Source organism: Dasypus novemcinctus, chromosome 5, assembly GCF_030445035.2.
Source record: "Dasypus novemcinctus isolate mDasNov1 chromosome 5, mDasNov1.1.hap2, whole genome shotgun sequence".
NCBI lineage: Eukaryota > Metazoa > Chordata > Mammalia > Cingulata > Dasypodidae > Dasypus > Dasypus novemcinctus.
The window spans coordinates 165946324-165962897 of NC_080677.1; the positions used below are offsets into that span (position 1 = coordinate 165946324).

Genomic DNA, 16574 nt, shown 5'->3' on the forward strand with positions numbered 1-16574 from the left:
GCTTCGACCAATCAGCCTTCCCCAGCCCCTATAAAACTGTTGCCTCTCCCTCAGTAAAGTGGACTTGTGTGTTTACCTTGTCTCCGCGGTAGTTCTTCTGCCGTGCGCCCTCCAGTCCTGAGAGCCCCCGACAAGGGCCTGGCCTCCCTTGTCCCCAGTTCGTCGCCTGCTTCTCCGGGCGACCCCTTCGTCGCCGGCTTCGCCGGGCGACCCCTTCGTCGCCGGCTTCGCCGGGCGACCCCGTCAGCCGAACCGCGCAACCCCTTGTGAGACCGATCCCTCGTCTGCTGCCGGACCGACCCCTCGTCCCAAGTGGGACCGACCCCTCGTCCCAAGCGGGACCGACCCCTCGTCCAGAGCTGGACCGACCCCTCGTCCGCAGCCAGACCCCACCTCTACCGACCGAGCAAGCCGCCGCAGCACGGCTCAAGCCTGGCAGAGCTACTTCTCCTCAACCTGACCTTCCTTTCAGTGCTTGTGTTTTCAATAGAAGAGTCGATCTTTAGGAGGCTGTGACCGTGTCCCAGCAGGCACATCTCACGGATCCTCGGAAATGTCAGCAAACCTCTCACTTGACCCTTGAACAGGACTTGAAAGCTGGGACACAGATGAACAGAGAGCACTGGCGAATCAGCAGGGGGAGGAGGGCTCCTTCGGGTCAGCATGAGCGGCCGGCCTCTGCCTCGCCCAGAAGCGTTCTGCCCGGGCGGCATCGCGCGAGGGGCTCCACAGGGCGCCCTCTCGGGGGTCTCCCCAACAGCCTGCGGGGCACCTCCCATTCTCTGTGCACCTCACAGGAAGTGGGGACCCAGCCGGGCTCTCCCTGTGGGCCCCTGGCCTGCAGGCCCAGCCGGTGCCTCTCGTGGGGGGCTGGGAGCAGCCCCCACCCCTCAACTCACCAGGCTTTGACTCCACTGCGTGGTGCGCCGCGACCCTGGACCCCCAGCCCTGCACCTCTCCACTCTGGGCCCCCCTCCGGGCCCCCGCAGACCCAGCCGGGGAGGGGGCGGGGCGCAAAAGCCCCCAGGCCTGCTCTCGGGAATGGGGGCGGGAGCTCGGGGGCCGGTCCAGCCTCGCCACTGGAGGGGACAGCTCCAGGGCTTCGGCCCATCCGCAGGGAACCTGCTGTTTCTGGCCCCATCGCCCATGGCAGTGGCCGCCCCTCTCCCCTGCGCCCCTTTCCCCGGCTTGGCTCTCGGGAAGCAAGTCTCCACTATCAGATGCCCCCGTTCAGGGGAGCAGCCCCCTGCCCTGTTCAGGGGGAGCTGAGCAGGCTCCTATCGAGGAAGCGTCGAGTCTCGGGTGTGGCTCCCCCAAAGCCCCAAGGCCCTCAGTCCCTCACCGGCTAGCCTGGGACCGCGAGGATGCACACGCTGACCTCACATTGCTCTCGCAAGGCCCCCGGATGGCTGTGTGGCATTCAGCAGGTGCTCAGCAAATGCGCGTTGGCTAACAGAGCAGTCCTGACACTTGAAGGGCCTGCCGCCTCATCCTGACCTCCCCAGGGCGTGTCCCATGGGCGCTTTCCAACCAGGCAGAGCTCGGTCCTTGACCCCAATGGCCCGACATAAGCAGCGTCATCGGGGATGCCGGGGAGGGAGCACTGGGGAGGGAGCATTGGGGAGAACAGAGGCTTGTGGTCAGCAGCCCGGGCAGGACGCCTCCCCCCTCCTGTACATTGTGGCAACTCGGCAAGGCCAAAGCCGGCAGCTGGGCAGGACAGCGGACTCTGCGGGGCCACGTCCTGCTGCACAAGGCCTGTGGTGCTGCGGTGCACGCGGGCAGCTCTGCGCAGGAAGCTCAGGCGCACCTGCCCTCCGGCTCCAGCTCGGTCCCCGGGACGTCCCCACCAGGTGGGCAATCCCAAACCCCACCCAAGCCACAGGCTCCTCCTCTCTAAGCCAGGGGCCATACACAAATCCAAAGCAGGTCTGAGACAGCGACACGAGGCTCGTGAAGGTCACAGCGTGTCATGACGCCATGATGAGCCGCCACGGAGCGGCGTCCCTTCTGTGCAGGGCACAAAGGCCCTGGCCGAGGGAGGGGGTGAGCTCCAGAGGGCCAATCCCCCCGGGGGGCCGCAGCTTTCTAATGTGTCCCCTCAGAGACCGCCCTTCTCCAACACGGGCTGTGACCGCGGGCGCAGCGCTAGGGGCAGGGAATGCAGCAGCGGGCATCGGGGCCCGAGCGCCAGGTCACAGTCCAGTCCTGGCACCTGCAAGCTGGGCACCAAGGCCTCAGCTTCTGCAGCTGTGGAGGCAGAGCTTTCTCAGGACAGCGGGAAGGCCGGCCTGGGGCTCCATGGACCTGAGGTTCGCCAGCCCACGAGAAGCGCTCCATCCACGGTCATGCCCCTGCCTCTTACTGTTGTCCTCTAAACGCAAGTCACATCACGAACGACGGCAGGTGCTGACCATGCCGAGATAACACCAAGAAGTCCAGGCTCCCCAAAACCTATCCATGCGCTCTCATTTTTCCAAAAGAGGCCAATTAGCAATGCTGAAAGTTTTTCACTTTTTCAATAAATAATAATCATACACTAGAGTAAACAATATTCTGCTATTCTTTTGAGTCTTGACTACAATGGATATCATTTAGCCCAGCTGAAAGGTCAACTGAAACCTACAGGTAATAAAAACCGACTGACCACTCGCCGCGGTTGCCAGAACATATTCCATGGACAGGAAGTTGGTCCGAGAGCTCGAGGCAGGGCCATCGGGTCCAGGGGGTGCCAGAAGCTCTGGGTTTAGCTCAGACCGACCTGAGGATTTTGCCTAAAATCCTGTCTTTTGATCGCTCGTCGTCTCGTGTTGATTTATGGACCAATGCTGCTCTTGTCGGGTCACGCGCTCTGCAGGGACAAGGAGGGCGTTTATCGTGTAATATACGCCACCACGGCATTGTGTCCAAAGGCCGTTGGCTGAAGGGCACTGTCAGCATCTGCCAGCGAGTGCCGGAGACGCTTCCAAGGAGAGCACACCACGCGCTGCCGCTCCGGGGCGGCCAGGACGCGAGCCGCACCGCGCGGGCTCCTTAGGGAGGCCTGGCGCAGACCCCGGGGGCCACAGGTGCCCTGTCCTCGTTAGTCACAGCGCAAAGCCGCTCTCGGCTCCTTGGGCAGTGAGCTGGGACGGCAGTGGGGGAATGCGCCCCTGCCCCGTGCTGATGTGCTTCTTCCGGGAAGAGCGGACCATTTGCTCTCCCAGTTCTGGGACGGCGCTCAGGAAGACAGCCAAGTCCATCCAGACTTGATTAAATTGGCCACCTGAGCAAATTAAAATGACCTTGACTGTGAAAGAGGTGAAGGAATGTAAAGGGTGAGGATTCATGAAATTTCCAACGTCCTCAATTTCAACCAAAACTCACTAGACATTTAAAAAAAAAAACTATTTTCAGAGACCATGAATCCAAAATACGTTGTGAAGGGCAGAGGGACTCTTCGGCTCTCTTAGCCATTTTCTCTATTTCCTTTACCACAAATAAAATTTTGGCCTATGGAAATCAGGTTTGAGGAGCAACGCCGGGGAAATGAGGACGACGTTTGCGCTTCACCTCCTTCTCCCCACAGCCTTCACTCCAAGCTCGGCCCGTCCCTTTGTCACCTCGGCTCAGGCGTGTTTGGGCAGGTGGGCGCCTGCCCTCCCGCCCCAGTTCAACAACCTGTGCTGCCAGAGCCCCCCGCACCCCCAAGCCCCGAGCACACGCGGGATCTGGGGCAGACCCGGCTCAGAGCAGGCCGAGTCCCAGGCCACAGCTCCAGGGTCACGGGGACGCACGGCTGTTCCACGCGGTAGGAGGTCGTCCGCGCAGTAACGGCCACTGAAAACAACCCTTCCCTCCTTCCTATACTTGTCAGCACACGCATCTTTACATATCGGCCAGAAAATACCTATTTCTGGGAAGTGTCAAGCACACACACTCAAACGCGCGCGTCGAGCCAGCGCTTCTGCCTGAATAAGCCCAGACGGGGGGCCTGGCCCCCAGCAGCTTCCCGCCGCCCGTTTCACTCAGGAGTCCAAGAAAAAGGAAAGACGAGGACAGGACGCTGCTGCCCCCTAGACCGCGTTCCCTGAGCACGGCAGGTTCCTGCTGGCCTCTCTGCAGCAGCACGGTGGCCACGCAGGCCGGGCAGCCGGAGACGCTGAATGCGCGGAGAAGACGCGCAGGTGGCGTCTGGGGCCGCGGGGAGCTCACGTCTTAGTGCTCGCCCGCCTGGCCAGACTCCGCGGGCGCATCGCACTCTGACATGCTGACCCGCTGCACCGTGGACCTTCACTCCGACATTGGGCGTCCACTCCCGACGCCTCCGCTGACCAGGCCGTCCCCTTATTTTGTCCCAGCTTGGGTCATGTGGTTGAAAAGGACAGAGCGCACTCCGGCCGCACGAGCAAGCGCTTTCTCCGAGGACAGCGTGGGAGCTCGCCGCGTTCGGCGGCCCGGACCCTGCCTGCTCCCTCGTGCTCTGGATCACAGCGGGGCGGCCTGCGCCTCGGCTCCACGCACCACATCCCGCAACTGCCCCGCGCGTGACGGCTCTCCCCACTCCGCACAGTCGCCGTCTCCCCAGGACTTGGGCTGCCGTGGCTCCGGCCGGCTGCACAGGTAAGGCCAGCTCCTGCCCCTGCTGCCCACTGCCGGCCGCACCAGTTAAGTCCAGCTCCTGCTCCCACTGCCGGCCACACGTGTAAGGCAGCACCTACCCCCGCTGCCTGCAGCTGGCTGCATGGGTAGAGGCCAGTTTCTGCCCCCGCTGCTCGCTGCTGGCCGCATGGGTAGAGGTCAACTCCTGCCCCCATTGCCCGCTATCAGCCGCACGGGTAGAGGTCAGCTCCTGCCCCTGCTGCCTGCTGAAGTCCCGTCCTCGAACCCCCCAGCCCCCGGCCGAGCCCTTGCCCTCCTCACAGAAGTGCACCGGCCTGGTCTGGGGAGGGCGGTGCAGTCCCCACAGCTCGCAGGGCTGGGTGGTCTCACCTGGAGGAAGGCGGGGGGCTGGCAGGGGCACATAGACACTGGCAAGGAGCCGTCCTCAGGCATCTCAGTTTAACTGATTATGAAATTGTCGGCGATCGCTGTTTTTTGTCCACAGTCTACAACAGCCCTAATATTTTATATTACAGGAAGCTAAAACCAATACATGGAATATCTAATGTGTAGATATTCCTCATTAATTCATTACTTATTTGAGATGACTACAGAATGTTTTCAGACTTGGACTTACTGAAATTTATGGAAGACTGGCAAGGAATGCAGAAAAGTTGAACCATAAGTTCCTTATTTAATCTGAACAAGTTTTCACTATTCTGGTTGCAATTAAGTCAGATATTTTGAGAGCAGAAAAGTTGGTTCATATTACTAATAAAAACTGATCAAAAGCTTTACTCTGACATTTTAAAAATGTGTGCCCAGTTGAGCCACACAGTACTTTAGACACCACCGGTCAGCAGTTGGTCGTGCTGTTGCCCGCAGAGGTACTGGTGGCCAGGCCACGATTCGGCACTTTAGCAATCGGAAAGCCTCGGCGCTGCGCGGGAGGCCATGGCACGCTTCGTTTCCTCCCGCAGTGGTCAGGAACGCGGCGCGGCTCTCTGCACATCTCCATCCGCTCCCAGAAGCCGATTTTCGAGGCCTGGTGCGTCTCGGGCACGTCCCCTTCATGAGGAAGGGCCACGTTGGCAGGACGCCACAGGGCCACGACCTCGGCCAGCTCCTTTTCGTGGCCCACCAGGACTCCCGTCAGGGAGCGAGCACTGTCCTGGGAGGATGGAGCCGAGCACGGTCCTGGGAGGATGCGGGAGCCGAGCACCGTCCCGGGAGGACTAAGGAGCCGAGCACTGTCCTGGGAGGAAGGAGGGCGGGCCACCGTCCTCCCCCGCCCACCCCGACGCCGAGCGCTCCTGCCGGTGGCAGTGCATGACAACGCGCCCGCACAACGCACGCGGAGCTCTTGCGGAACACTTGGCTGTCACGGCCCGCGCCGAGATCCAGCCCCAGGCCTGGGCAGGGCCGAGGAGCTGGGGCTTCTCCAGCACCCCAGGAAGTCCACGCCAGAGGCCCAAAGCACCCGCTCAGAGAAACCCTGCTGCGGCCGCCCAGCGGGTGCCAGCGTAAGTTAGAAGCGGCCCTGGACCGGGCGCTGCCCGTGCACCTCCAGCAGCCTCAGCGTGGAGGGCGACGGCTGGCAGAGGCCCGTGGGCATGGCGGGAGGCAGGAGGGGGCCATGTCTTCCGAGAGGACCCTGCCCGGCCTGCCCCTCAGCCAGGGCCCTGGAAACGGTTCTGGAAGCATCTGTTACCAACAGAGGGGCCCCCCATCTTTGAGCTCCACCCCTCGAACCATTTCAAGGCCTGATATCGGCCCCCAGACAGACGCGATTCTCCCAACAGTGGACCTGCCCGGGGGGTCCTCGCGGCGCGGCGCTGCGCAGACGGGGGCCTCCCCCGAGGGCAGGGGAACGCGGGCAGCACGTAGAGCCCTGGCCAGCGCACGGGGCACGCCATGGCCTGCCCCGCTGTCCTGGCTCGTTGTTTGGAAAGCAGAGCAGGCCACAGGCATCATTTGCTTCTCGGTGGCCGGGAGAGCACAGCCGTACGCTGGGCACAAAAGGGCATGGAAAAATCCGCGCGCAAAGAACGAAGGTGCTTCTGAGGATCAGACAAGAGAATTGCTCGTCGTCATCGCCAGGTAAGACCAGGCAGGAGGGAGCGGAGGGGCCGGCTCACGGGAAGCCGGACGCCGCAGGGAGGTGCCCTGGCAAGGCGGCGGTGCCAGGCGAGCCCTGCAGGGGTGGGGCACAACTGGCCCCCACACGGAGCGGCGCGCCCGGCAGGGCCCTGCACCCCCTAAAGCCCCTCAGCCGCGGCTGTGGGACAACCTAGCACCAGGGTCACTTTTAAATCACGGCACATAAAGAGAGTCCAGAAGTATTTTTCCTTATGTTTACCTGTTCTGGAACCGCTGTTTTTAAACGAAGTAAAGTTGTGCTGTTGTTGTTTTCACTAATTTTGTCATTTAAGTCAGAATCAAGGTCACTTCTGCACTCGGGCAGCCCTTCTTGCTGGGGGACATGACCTGGTTCTTGCTTTAGATCCAAGAAACGCCAAGAGCCTCGTCTCCGCGCTGAGGCCTGGGAGCCACCCAGCCAGGCCCTGGGAGCCTCGGCCTTCCCGGCCGGTCCTGCTTTGCCCTCCAGTCCCCCATGGGCGCCAAGGCCACGCTGCACTGGACTCCGAGGCCGCGGAGCCCCGCACCGGGGACGGTAAGGAGGGGAGAGGCCACGTATGGGCGCAAAGGACGGCCAGAGGCACAGAACCTGCTCCCACGGGGAGAAGGGCCCCGGGGGGTTGGGGGCCCCCACCCTGTCCTGAGCGGGCTGGCCCCAGGGCAGAGGTGACGGCTGCTCGGGGGTCCCCTTAGGTGGCCCCCTCTCCTCTCCCTCCCTTTCCGTCTTCATTTCCCGGGAGAGGCGCTGGCGGCCGCGGCGGGCAGAGTGGACGCTGGCTCACGGGGCCTGGGCCCGACCGTGTGGGAACGGGCTCTCGGCAGACCAGAGCAGGGCAGGTTCACACTGTGCCCCGGGGGGCACGGGCCGGCAGCCGCCGGCCCCCGCACAAGGGGATGCGCCACTTCTTCAGGAAGGTTCGCCGGCGGCTCGTCACCCAAGTGCAGGGTGTCTAAGGAGACAGGCGTTTGTCCTCTGCACCCCGTGGACGCGCCGAGCCTTTCTGGAAGGGGGTGAGGGTGAGCTAACGCTGAGGCATCAGCACTGCAGCTACTTCTCACAAGACAAACCTGCTTATCGTCAAGCCTGAGGCATCCAAGGGCGAAAGGGCCGTCGCCGGCCCCCCAGTCTCACCTGCGCGCTGCAGCACCCCCGCCTCCAGGGCTTCTCCGGGTGCGACGAGGGGGACATGGGAATGGGGCGCGGGCGAGCAAGCAAGGGGCGCAGTCCCAGCGGGGCTCCTCCTGCCCGCGGCCCTGCTCCACCCCGCAGGAGGTGCTGCCCCTCACGTTGGACGGCTGACACTGAGACGCCCGCTCCTCTCTCCCCAGGCCAGGCCCCCTCGCCGGGCTCAGAGGGGCGCTTCCTCCGGGAAGCCCGGGTGCAAAGGGGGCTGGGGCCGCCTCACGATGAGTGGGCGGATGACTGGACGGCCACTCCGCGGTCCCCACGGTCCCCACTCGCCGTCCTCACATGAGGGCTGCCTCCTGCCGAAGGCGCCCCGGGTACGCAGGGCGCGGCGACAAGCACGGGCGCGGGCGGGGGAGTTAGCCCTGGACCGGGCGCCGCCTGCCCAGGGCCTGCAGGGGACACAGCACACCGACAGGCCGGTCCTGTCCTCCTTCCCCACTGACGGAAAGGGAAGTTGAGTCACAGAGACGCAGCGGCGCACCCGTGCTTCTGCCTCGTGCGAACTCGAGGCCCCGCCCGGCCCGTGTCATCCGCATATTACACCCCCTTTCCAGGGGGCAGGGAGGGGGCGCAGGCCCACGGACTCCCACCAGCACCTCCTAAAGCTTAGACATACCTTCAACGCTCTCCTTTCCTAGTAACAAAGTGTCATCCTGTAATAAAGCTGAGAATGCAACATTGAAAGCTCCGAAAAGTTACTAAAGCGCCACGTAGCATTTCTGTGGAGAACATTTCGTTTCTTGCGCTCCCTACTTTTGAAACCAAGGGCCTGGCCAGGGAGACCTCCTTAGGACATCCACGCACTCGAGAGAGATGGGCGTGAGTCAGAAAATATTTAGGGCCTGTAGGGCACCTTAAGAATGTGAAGAGGCAAGTTAAGGATTTAATCTGGTCAAAATTAAGGCTATTAAAAACATTTGCAGGCTCACATCTGAAGCCAGCCCTCTAGCTCAAGCTGAGATATCCTGCCAAAAATACCTACATGATTTGACTTAAAAGATGCAGATTCTAGAAGCCAGCCTCACCCTCACAGGGCACCTGAGGACGCATCCGGGAAAGCTCCACGGGACGTAAGGTGCACGACACACGCGCCAAACACCGGCAGGCTCCAGGCCCACCGCAACGCCTGGTGGGTGCAGGTGCAGGCGTCCTGCTGGGTGACAGAGCATGCGGCCCTGGCGGAGGTGACGGCAGCACAGCATCGGAGACACCGTTAGCGCCGCTGAACCTCGGACTATACTTAGGGGCACAATTCTCATAGTATTCTCTCCTCAGTTATAACAGTGCTAACACTAAGGCAAAACATTAATAATGGGGTATATAGGGATCCTGTACTTGATGGGGGTATATGGGGACTCTGTACTTTATGCATGATTTTTCTGTAAACCTACAACTTCTCTAATGCTTGGGGGCAAAACATATGAACCTGCATTTGTCCCGAAGCAGAACTGATGCTACCAAAAACTCTCTAAGAAATCATTTACAGGAAAAAGTTATTGCCAAGACATAGATAGTCAATCCATGCATTGTTTAAACTTATTCTAATTACCAGGACAGTTCTGAAAACTTGGAAAAAGAATTGCAAAAGAGAACTTGTAATACAAAAATACATCCTCCAGTCCTACCAGTCAGAGAGCTCTGGTACCTGCTCTTGGCCCTTCTCAAGTCCAACCATAACTAAGTTTTATACTTGGAAGCGCTACCAAAGGTTAGTTATGATGAACTCTAATGGTAATCCAATTACTTAAACTTAGAAATGCATTCCATACAGGACAAGTGAGCCCTGTCCTTGGAATAAGAGTAAATCCCGGTTCCCAGCGGGCTGGGCCCTTTGGAAGCACAGTGACCTCCGGCGGGAAGTTCTCTCACCCATAAAAAAGGAAATCAACACTGCCCTTGCCGAATCGCAAAGGCTGCTTCAAGGTCAAATGAAACGCCAGGCGTAAGGGCACTTGACAAACGCTAAGGGCGACGCGGCGGGCGTGAGAGTCCCGAGGCAGCGCAGGTTTACCTGGAGCCGCCCGGCTCGGGAGCTGCGCTGCACACCAGAGCGAGGCCAATTGTGACATCACGCACTGAACGCCCTGAAAGTTCAGGAGCGACCACAGCCGGGAAGGGGCGCTCTGATGGAGGGTAGTGGGGCCTGGACGAGGCCACCGGCCACCTCCAGCTGGGTCTCCAGATCCTACCAGAACTATCAAGGCCACACCCAAGCTGGCCGAGGGCCTCTCTCAACCTCCACTCCCATCCCCTCCGTACCCCTACTGCAGCCCCTCGGATCCGTCACAGCTGCTCTCTGCCCCCCACTCCCCCACCCTCTACTGCAGCCCCTCTGGGTATGTCCCAGCTGTCCTCTGCCCCCCACCCACCGTCCCCCCCTACTGCAGCCCCTCCGGCTGGGGACAGCAGCTAGCAGTGTCTGAAGCACAGCTGTTATCAGGCCTCAAGCCCGACCATTTCATTTCACTCTCAGAATAAACCTTCAAGATCTTACCATTATCCCGATTATAGAGACGAGAAAACTGAGGCACAGAAGCAGCCCCCTCCCCAGGAAATCAGCGCAGACACCAGGATTCAACCCAAGCCTAACCCTACCCTTGTGGGTGGACACCACGTCGTGTCTGACCATTTTATGACCGCGCCAAGCCTCAGCATGTTTCTCCTCGTTCCTTTTTGGACAAAGTCCCCAAAGACGGATAACCTAACAGAAAAAGAGGCAACACACCTTGAGCAGGTGTCTCGCAGAAGAGACTCTCCAAATGCCCGACAAAGACACAAAAGGGGCTGCCTGCGCTCACCACAGGATGCACGCCACGAGCCCCAGGCACACGGCGGCCGGCAGTGTCCAGGCCCTGCTGGGGAGCACGTGGCCTGGCCCCTGGCCCCGAGCACCATTAGCGGTCACTTGGGGAGCGGATGCTCACCCTCCGGCCGGCCGTTTCATTTCTAGACTTACGTCCAGCAGAAACGCATCCGGAGACCTTCCCAAAGTGACCTGCCAGCCACCTTCACGGCGGCCTGGGAGAGCCGCCCACACCGGGCGCTGCCCACATGCCCATCGCCAGTGGGGTGGGGGTACTGCAGGTCTGGTACCGACGCAGCGCAGACGACCGGGGCCTTGGGCGTGAGCCCGGCACACGCGACCACCCTCGTCCAGCCGTAAAGGCGGCGATGCGTGACAAGCTGGGTTAAAAGGTGTATATGCCGTGTAAGTTCATGTTTAGAAAATCCAGAAGCAGGGAGGGCGGGGGTAGCGGAGGCGGGAGGCACCGAGGGGCGGAGAAGGACGCTGAGAACGCGCGCTTCTGGGTTTGGGTGCTGTTGGCGCAGGTTTGTCCGCTGGAGCACGTTTGCTAAGCTCAACAATTAGGACCCGACCTCCCCGCAGGACCCACTTCAGAGCTCAGTTCCAGGCAGAGCCACGCGCCCCCACGGCTCGCAGACGTCAGCAGCTGAGGATGTGCAGAAATGCAGGCGCCGAGGGCCGCGTTTTATATCGTTTTAAATTCAGGACTGTTTATCAGCTGACAGATGTTCACATCATTTAATAAAATGAAAGAGTAAAACAGTTTAGGTAAAAACAGTAATTACTTCTGAGTTGCAGAGCTGGGTTCTGAAACAGCGAGGGTTTGGTGTAAATAAAATAATGAAGACTAGAGCTCAAAAATAAATAATGCCCAAAAGAGGCTTCTGAGAAAGAGAGGGGCTGCAGCTGGAGAGGGGGCCCCGCTCACCGAGCAGTGTGTGAGCACGGAGGGAGCACTGAACCCGCCAGGGGAGGGGACGAGGGGGGTGCCAGCCCCGGAGGCAGAGCCAGAGACCGGATGCGGCCCCTGCCCACGCCGTGCCCTTCTGATAGCCCTGAGCGGCAAGGTTAGAGCAGGAGGATCCAGAGGACAGCCGTCACCTGGGAAGGCGCGCCGAGCCCTGGGCGCCGGGGCTGTGGACCTGACTCCCACCTTCCCGCCCCGGCTCTGGCCGGGGCTCGTGCTGGAGGAGGCCAGGGTCTCCACCCCTCAGCCGGCAAGAGGCCTCTGCCCTCCTGTGCCCTGGACTATGTGAGCCACCTGCCGCACCTGCACGACAGGTAAATGTGCAGCAGGCTCGCGTCCTCCAAGGAAGCAGAACGTGTCCCAGGTCTAACATACCTATCGCTTGGCCTCGGGCCGGCCGTCTGTAAGCAAACCTGCAGTCCATGCATCGAACCATTCAAGAAGCCAGCACAGCATGTGGGTAACGGGTTAGAGTCCCCGAGAGATAAATGCTCTAGGGTGGAGATGATTCCTTTCCAGTGACCCGGGGGTATGGATCTCTTTTATCGTCAAAATATATTTTGTCATATATTTGTGGTTCCTTAACAAAAACACAGGATAACAAGTTTGAGAATCAGCAGAGGAACCAAAACTCCATTCCCTCTAGTCAAGACGCCAACGGATTTACACATTCAGTGTCAGGAAAAGGACAGAAATGAGTCAGGGAAGAATGATTGTTTTGAGGCCTTATTTCTGAATTCCTCTATTTAATAGCTACATAATCATAGATTTTCCTTCTAATTCATTGGAGAATAAACAGAAATGCATAAACCTATGACATTCTCAGCCTTTATCATTCTATTAAGAATACAGATTTTTAAATTTGGATTATTTTTAATTTTAATCTTAGATACCTTTTACACTAAAAAACCCTGTAACACTTATTCCCAAACCTCATTAAAAAGCAGCTAACTCTTCTGCGGGAAAAATCGCCTGTCCCTGCAATGTCTTTAAGATGCTCCCTCACAACTGCATTTCTTCCTGAGATGTCAACTGTTGCACCCAAAAGGCAAATGGCACTGAACACACAATTACAAACCTCTTTAAACCAAAGAGGGGCTTGTGAGGCTTTCGATTATTTAATAAAAGTGGACATGACTGTTAAGATTTGCTCGGCAGGCAGTGAGCCCCTCCCCACCTCCCGCCCCCGTGGCCTCAAACTTTATAGCTTAGATCATATCTGATTTTGACCTTGGCGATCAGGAAGCCTCTCTCACATAGACCTAAGGTCGCAGGTTTCTTTCATCTACTCCTCAGCCTTCTTAGTGGATTTTCCATGCGCTTTGCAGCAGGGACCTCCGGCCAGGCCAGGCCAGGCCATGGGCACTGCAGTTTGGCCAGGGGAAGCCTGCCTGTCCCCGCTTGCCTGGAAACAGAGCGACTGCAGGGGGAGATGCACCTGCACCTCTGGGAGCTGCCGGCAGCACCCTGCACGGCTCCCTCCAATTAGCAGCCCATCATTCTAAGCAGGGTGTCAGCCTTCCCTGTAGAATTTAATATTCAGACAGCCATTTTGCCAAACCCGACAGATGTGTGCGATGATGGCTGTGTCTGTCTTCCCGGGGCAGGCGCGGAGGCTTCCTGCAGCAGCAGGGCCCCGCGGCCAGCGGTTCTCAGCCTCCCTTCCCTGAGACTGCTCCAAGCAGGACTGAACGGTCGCCCGGGGCCGGCTTTCCTTGGACACTCTCCGCGTTATTCCTCCCGAGAAAAGATGTTGCACGCCACCATTCACACGGGCAGACAGGTCAGGTGAGGCGGGAGGGCCACCCGCCGGCCCTGCTACAGGTCCTGGACACGGGCTGCCTGAGCCACCCCCTGCAGGGTATTTCCAGCCTCAGCAAAGGGACAGGAAAGCATTCCCGGAAAACCCGCGGGCCCCGGGGGTCTGGGGTCCGCCCGGCAGCGCGGGGGAGGCGGGCAGGTGCCGGGCACAGGCCCGCGAGCCTGGGCAGGGGCCCAAGGGCAGCCCGGGGGACTTACGTAGGACACGCGGACTCGCCTCCGATGCACCAGCCCACAGCACCGCATGGAGAGGGAGCGGGACGCCGTCAGCCGGTCTTCCCATCGCAGCCCCCGGCCATCGCGCCGCCTTCCCGGCCCCGCTGAGAGGCAGGCGCCGGCCCCGGGCGCGGCCTGGGCGGGCGGCCGCGGTCACAGGCCGGCGGTCCCTGCGGGCAGGCGCAAACTTTGCTCCCCTCCTCGCCTCTGCGCTCCGGGCGTGAGCTCTTCCTCGGGGAGGGGGCGTTCACCGCGTCGCCGCCGCGCAGCCTCCGCGCCCCTGCGCCCCCGCAGCCATGCCTGCCCGCCGCGGGGCTCCTCGCCGTCTCCGCCGCGCGCGGCCGGGGGTGCGAGCCCCGGCGCCCCGGCCCTGCCCGCGCCGCCGCCCCTGCCCCGCGCGGACGCGGCGGCCCCGCGCTCTGCGCCCCTGCCCGGCCGCGCGCCGCGGGCTCGGCGGCCCCGCTGCGGCTCCCGGCAGGTCTGCTCGCCCGCCGGCCCTCGCGCCCCTCGCCTGGGGTCCTAGGGCCGCAGCCCCGCGGCCAGACGCGCGGCCCGGGCCTCCCGAGCTCTGCGGGCAGGACGCGGGCGGCCGGACCACCTGCCCGCTCGGCCACTGCGGCGCCGCGGGCTCCTGCCGCCTGCCAAGCCCTGGCTCTCCACGCGCGGCGTGCAAGGAGCCTAACGGCGGGGCGCATCGCCAGGGCGTGCTCCCCACAGGACAGAAGCCACGAAGGGCTCTCCAAGCAGGCTGCGGGGGCAGCTCCTCCAGCGCGGCGGGGATCGGAGCCGCCTCCCCTGCAGCCACAGCCACCCCCGAGACTGATCAGACGCCCCCCCACCCCCAGCCACCCCCAGGGTCAGAACCCCCCCCCCAGCCTCCCCCAGGGGTCAGAACCCCCCTCCACCCCCAGCCTCCCCCAGGGGTCAGAACCCCCCTCCACCCCCAGCCACCCCCAGCCTCCCCCAGGGTCAGAACCCCCCTCCAGTGACAGCCACCCCCAGGGGTCAGAACCCCCCTCCACCCCCAGCCTCCCCCAGGGTCAGAACCCCCCTCCACCCCCAGCCTCCCCCAGGGGTCAGAACCCCCCTCCGGTGACAGCCACCCCCAGGGGTCAGAACCCCCCTCCACCCCCAGCCACCCCCAGGGGTCAGAACCACCCTCCACCCCCAGCCACCCCCAGGGGTCAGAACCCCCCTCCACCCCCAGCCACCCCCAGGGGTCAGAACCACCCTCCACCCCCAGCCTCCCCCAGGGGTCAGAACCCCCCTCTACTCCCAGCCTCCCCCAGGGATCAGAACCTCCCTCCAGTGACAGCCTCCCCCAGGGGTCAGAACCCCCCTCCAGTGACAGCCTCCCCCAGGGGTCAGAACCCCCCTCCACCCAGCCACCCCCAGGGGTCAGAACCCCCCTCCACTCCCAGCCTCCCCCAGGGGTCAGAACCCCCCTCCAGTGACAGCCTCCCCCAGGGGTCAGAACCCCCCTCCAGTGACAGCCTCCCCCAGGGGTCAGAACCCCCCTCTACCCCCAGCCTCCCCCAGGGGTCAGAACCCCCCTCCACCCACAGCCACCCCCAGGGGTCAGAACCCCACCCCACCCCCAGCCACCTCCAGGGGTCAGAAACCCCCTCCACCCACAGCCACCCCCAGGGGTCAGAACCCCCCTCCACCCCCAACCTCCCCCAGGGGTCAGAACCCCACCCCACCCCCAGCCACCTCCAGGGGTCAGAAACCCCCTCCACCCACAGCCACCCCCAGGGGTCAGAACCCCCCTCCACCCACAGCCACCCCCAGGGGTCAGAACCCCACCCCACCCCCAGCCACCTCCAGGGGTCAGAAACCCCCTCCACCCACAGCCACCCCCAGGGGTCAGAACCCCCCTCCACTCCCAGCCACCCCCAGGGGTCAGAACCCCCCTCCACCCACAGCCACTCCCAGGGGTCAGAACCCCACCCCACCCCCAGCCTCCCCCAGGGGTCAGAACCCCCCTCCACCCCCAGCCACTCCCAGGGGTCAGAACCCCCCTCCACCCCCAGCCACCGCCAGGGGTCAGAACCCCCCTCCACCCCCAGCCATCGCCAGGGGTCAGAACCCCCCTCCAGTGACAGCCACCCCCAGGGGTCAGAACCCCCCTCCACCCCCAGCCTCCCCCAGGGGTCAGAACCCCCCCACCCCCAGCCTCCCCTAGGGGTCAGAACCCCCCTCCACCCCCAGCCACCGCCAGAGGTCAGAACCCCCCTCCACCCCCAGCCTCCCCCAGGGGTCAGAACCCCACCCCACCCCCAGCCTCCCCCAGGGGTCAGAATCCCACCCCACCCCCAGCCTCCCCCAGGGGTCAGAACCCCCCTCCGGTGACAGCCACCCCCAGTGGTCAGAACCCCCCTCCACCCACAGCCACCCCCAGGGGTCAGAACCCCCCTCACCCCAGCCTCCCCCAGGTTCAGAACCCCCCTCCACCCCCAGCGTCCCCCAGGGGTCAGAACCCCCCTCCAGTGACAGCCTCCCCCAGGGATCAGAACCCCCCTCCAGTGACAGCCACCCCCAGGGGTCAGAACCCCCCTCCACCCCCAGCCACCCCCAGGGGTCAGAACCCCCCTCCACCCCCAGCCACCCCCAGGGGTCAGAACCCCCCTCCACTCCCAGCCTCCCCCAGGGGTCAGAACCCCCTCCTCCAGGGCTGGACACATCCCACTGGCAGAGCAGCCCCTGGAGGCGTCTGGGATGAACAGATGAACTGGTGCGCTCTCTTCCGTTCTAATAAGCAGTGGCCCCTTTGGGGGTGCCTGTGGCCAAGTCACCCATCTACTACTGTCACACAGTAACTAAGCCATGAACCATTTCATGTCAGGACCGCAGCG

At 62.3% G+C, this 16574-nt stretch overlaps 1 protein-coding gene across 4 annotated transcripts in view; it reads right to left on the bottom strand.

Annotated features, from left to right (window-relative positions):
* The window catches only part of CACNB2 (calcium voltage-gated channel auxiliary subunit beta 2), a 290686-nt gene that overhangs the window by 174200 nt on the left and 99912 nt on the right, over positions 1 to 16574 (bottom strand). For 2 of the 4 annotated variants that reach the window (XM_058297894.1, XM_058297895.1), the window contains exon 1: positions 13702 to 13813. The exons of the other annotated variants lie outside the window; for them this stretch is intronic. In XM_058297894.1, the coding sequence (XP_058153877.1) occupies positions 13702 to 13786 (85 nt within the window). In that variant the 5' untranslated portion in view covers positions 13787 to 13813. Of the gene's footprint in view, positions 1 to 13701; positions 13814 to 16574 lie in introns of those variants that run through there. 4 annotated transcript variants of the gene reach the window in all.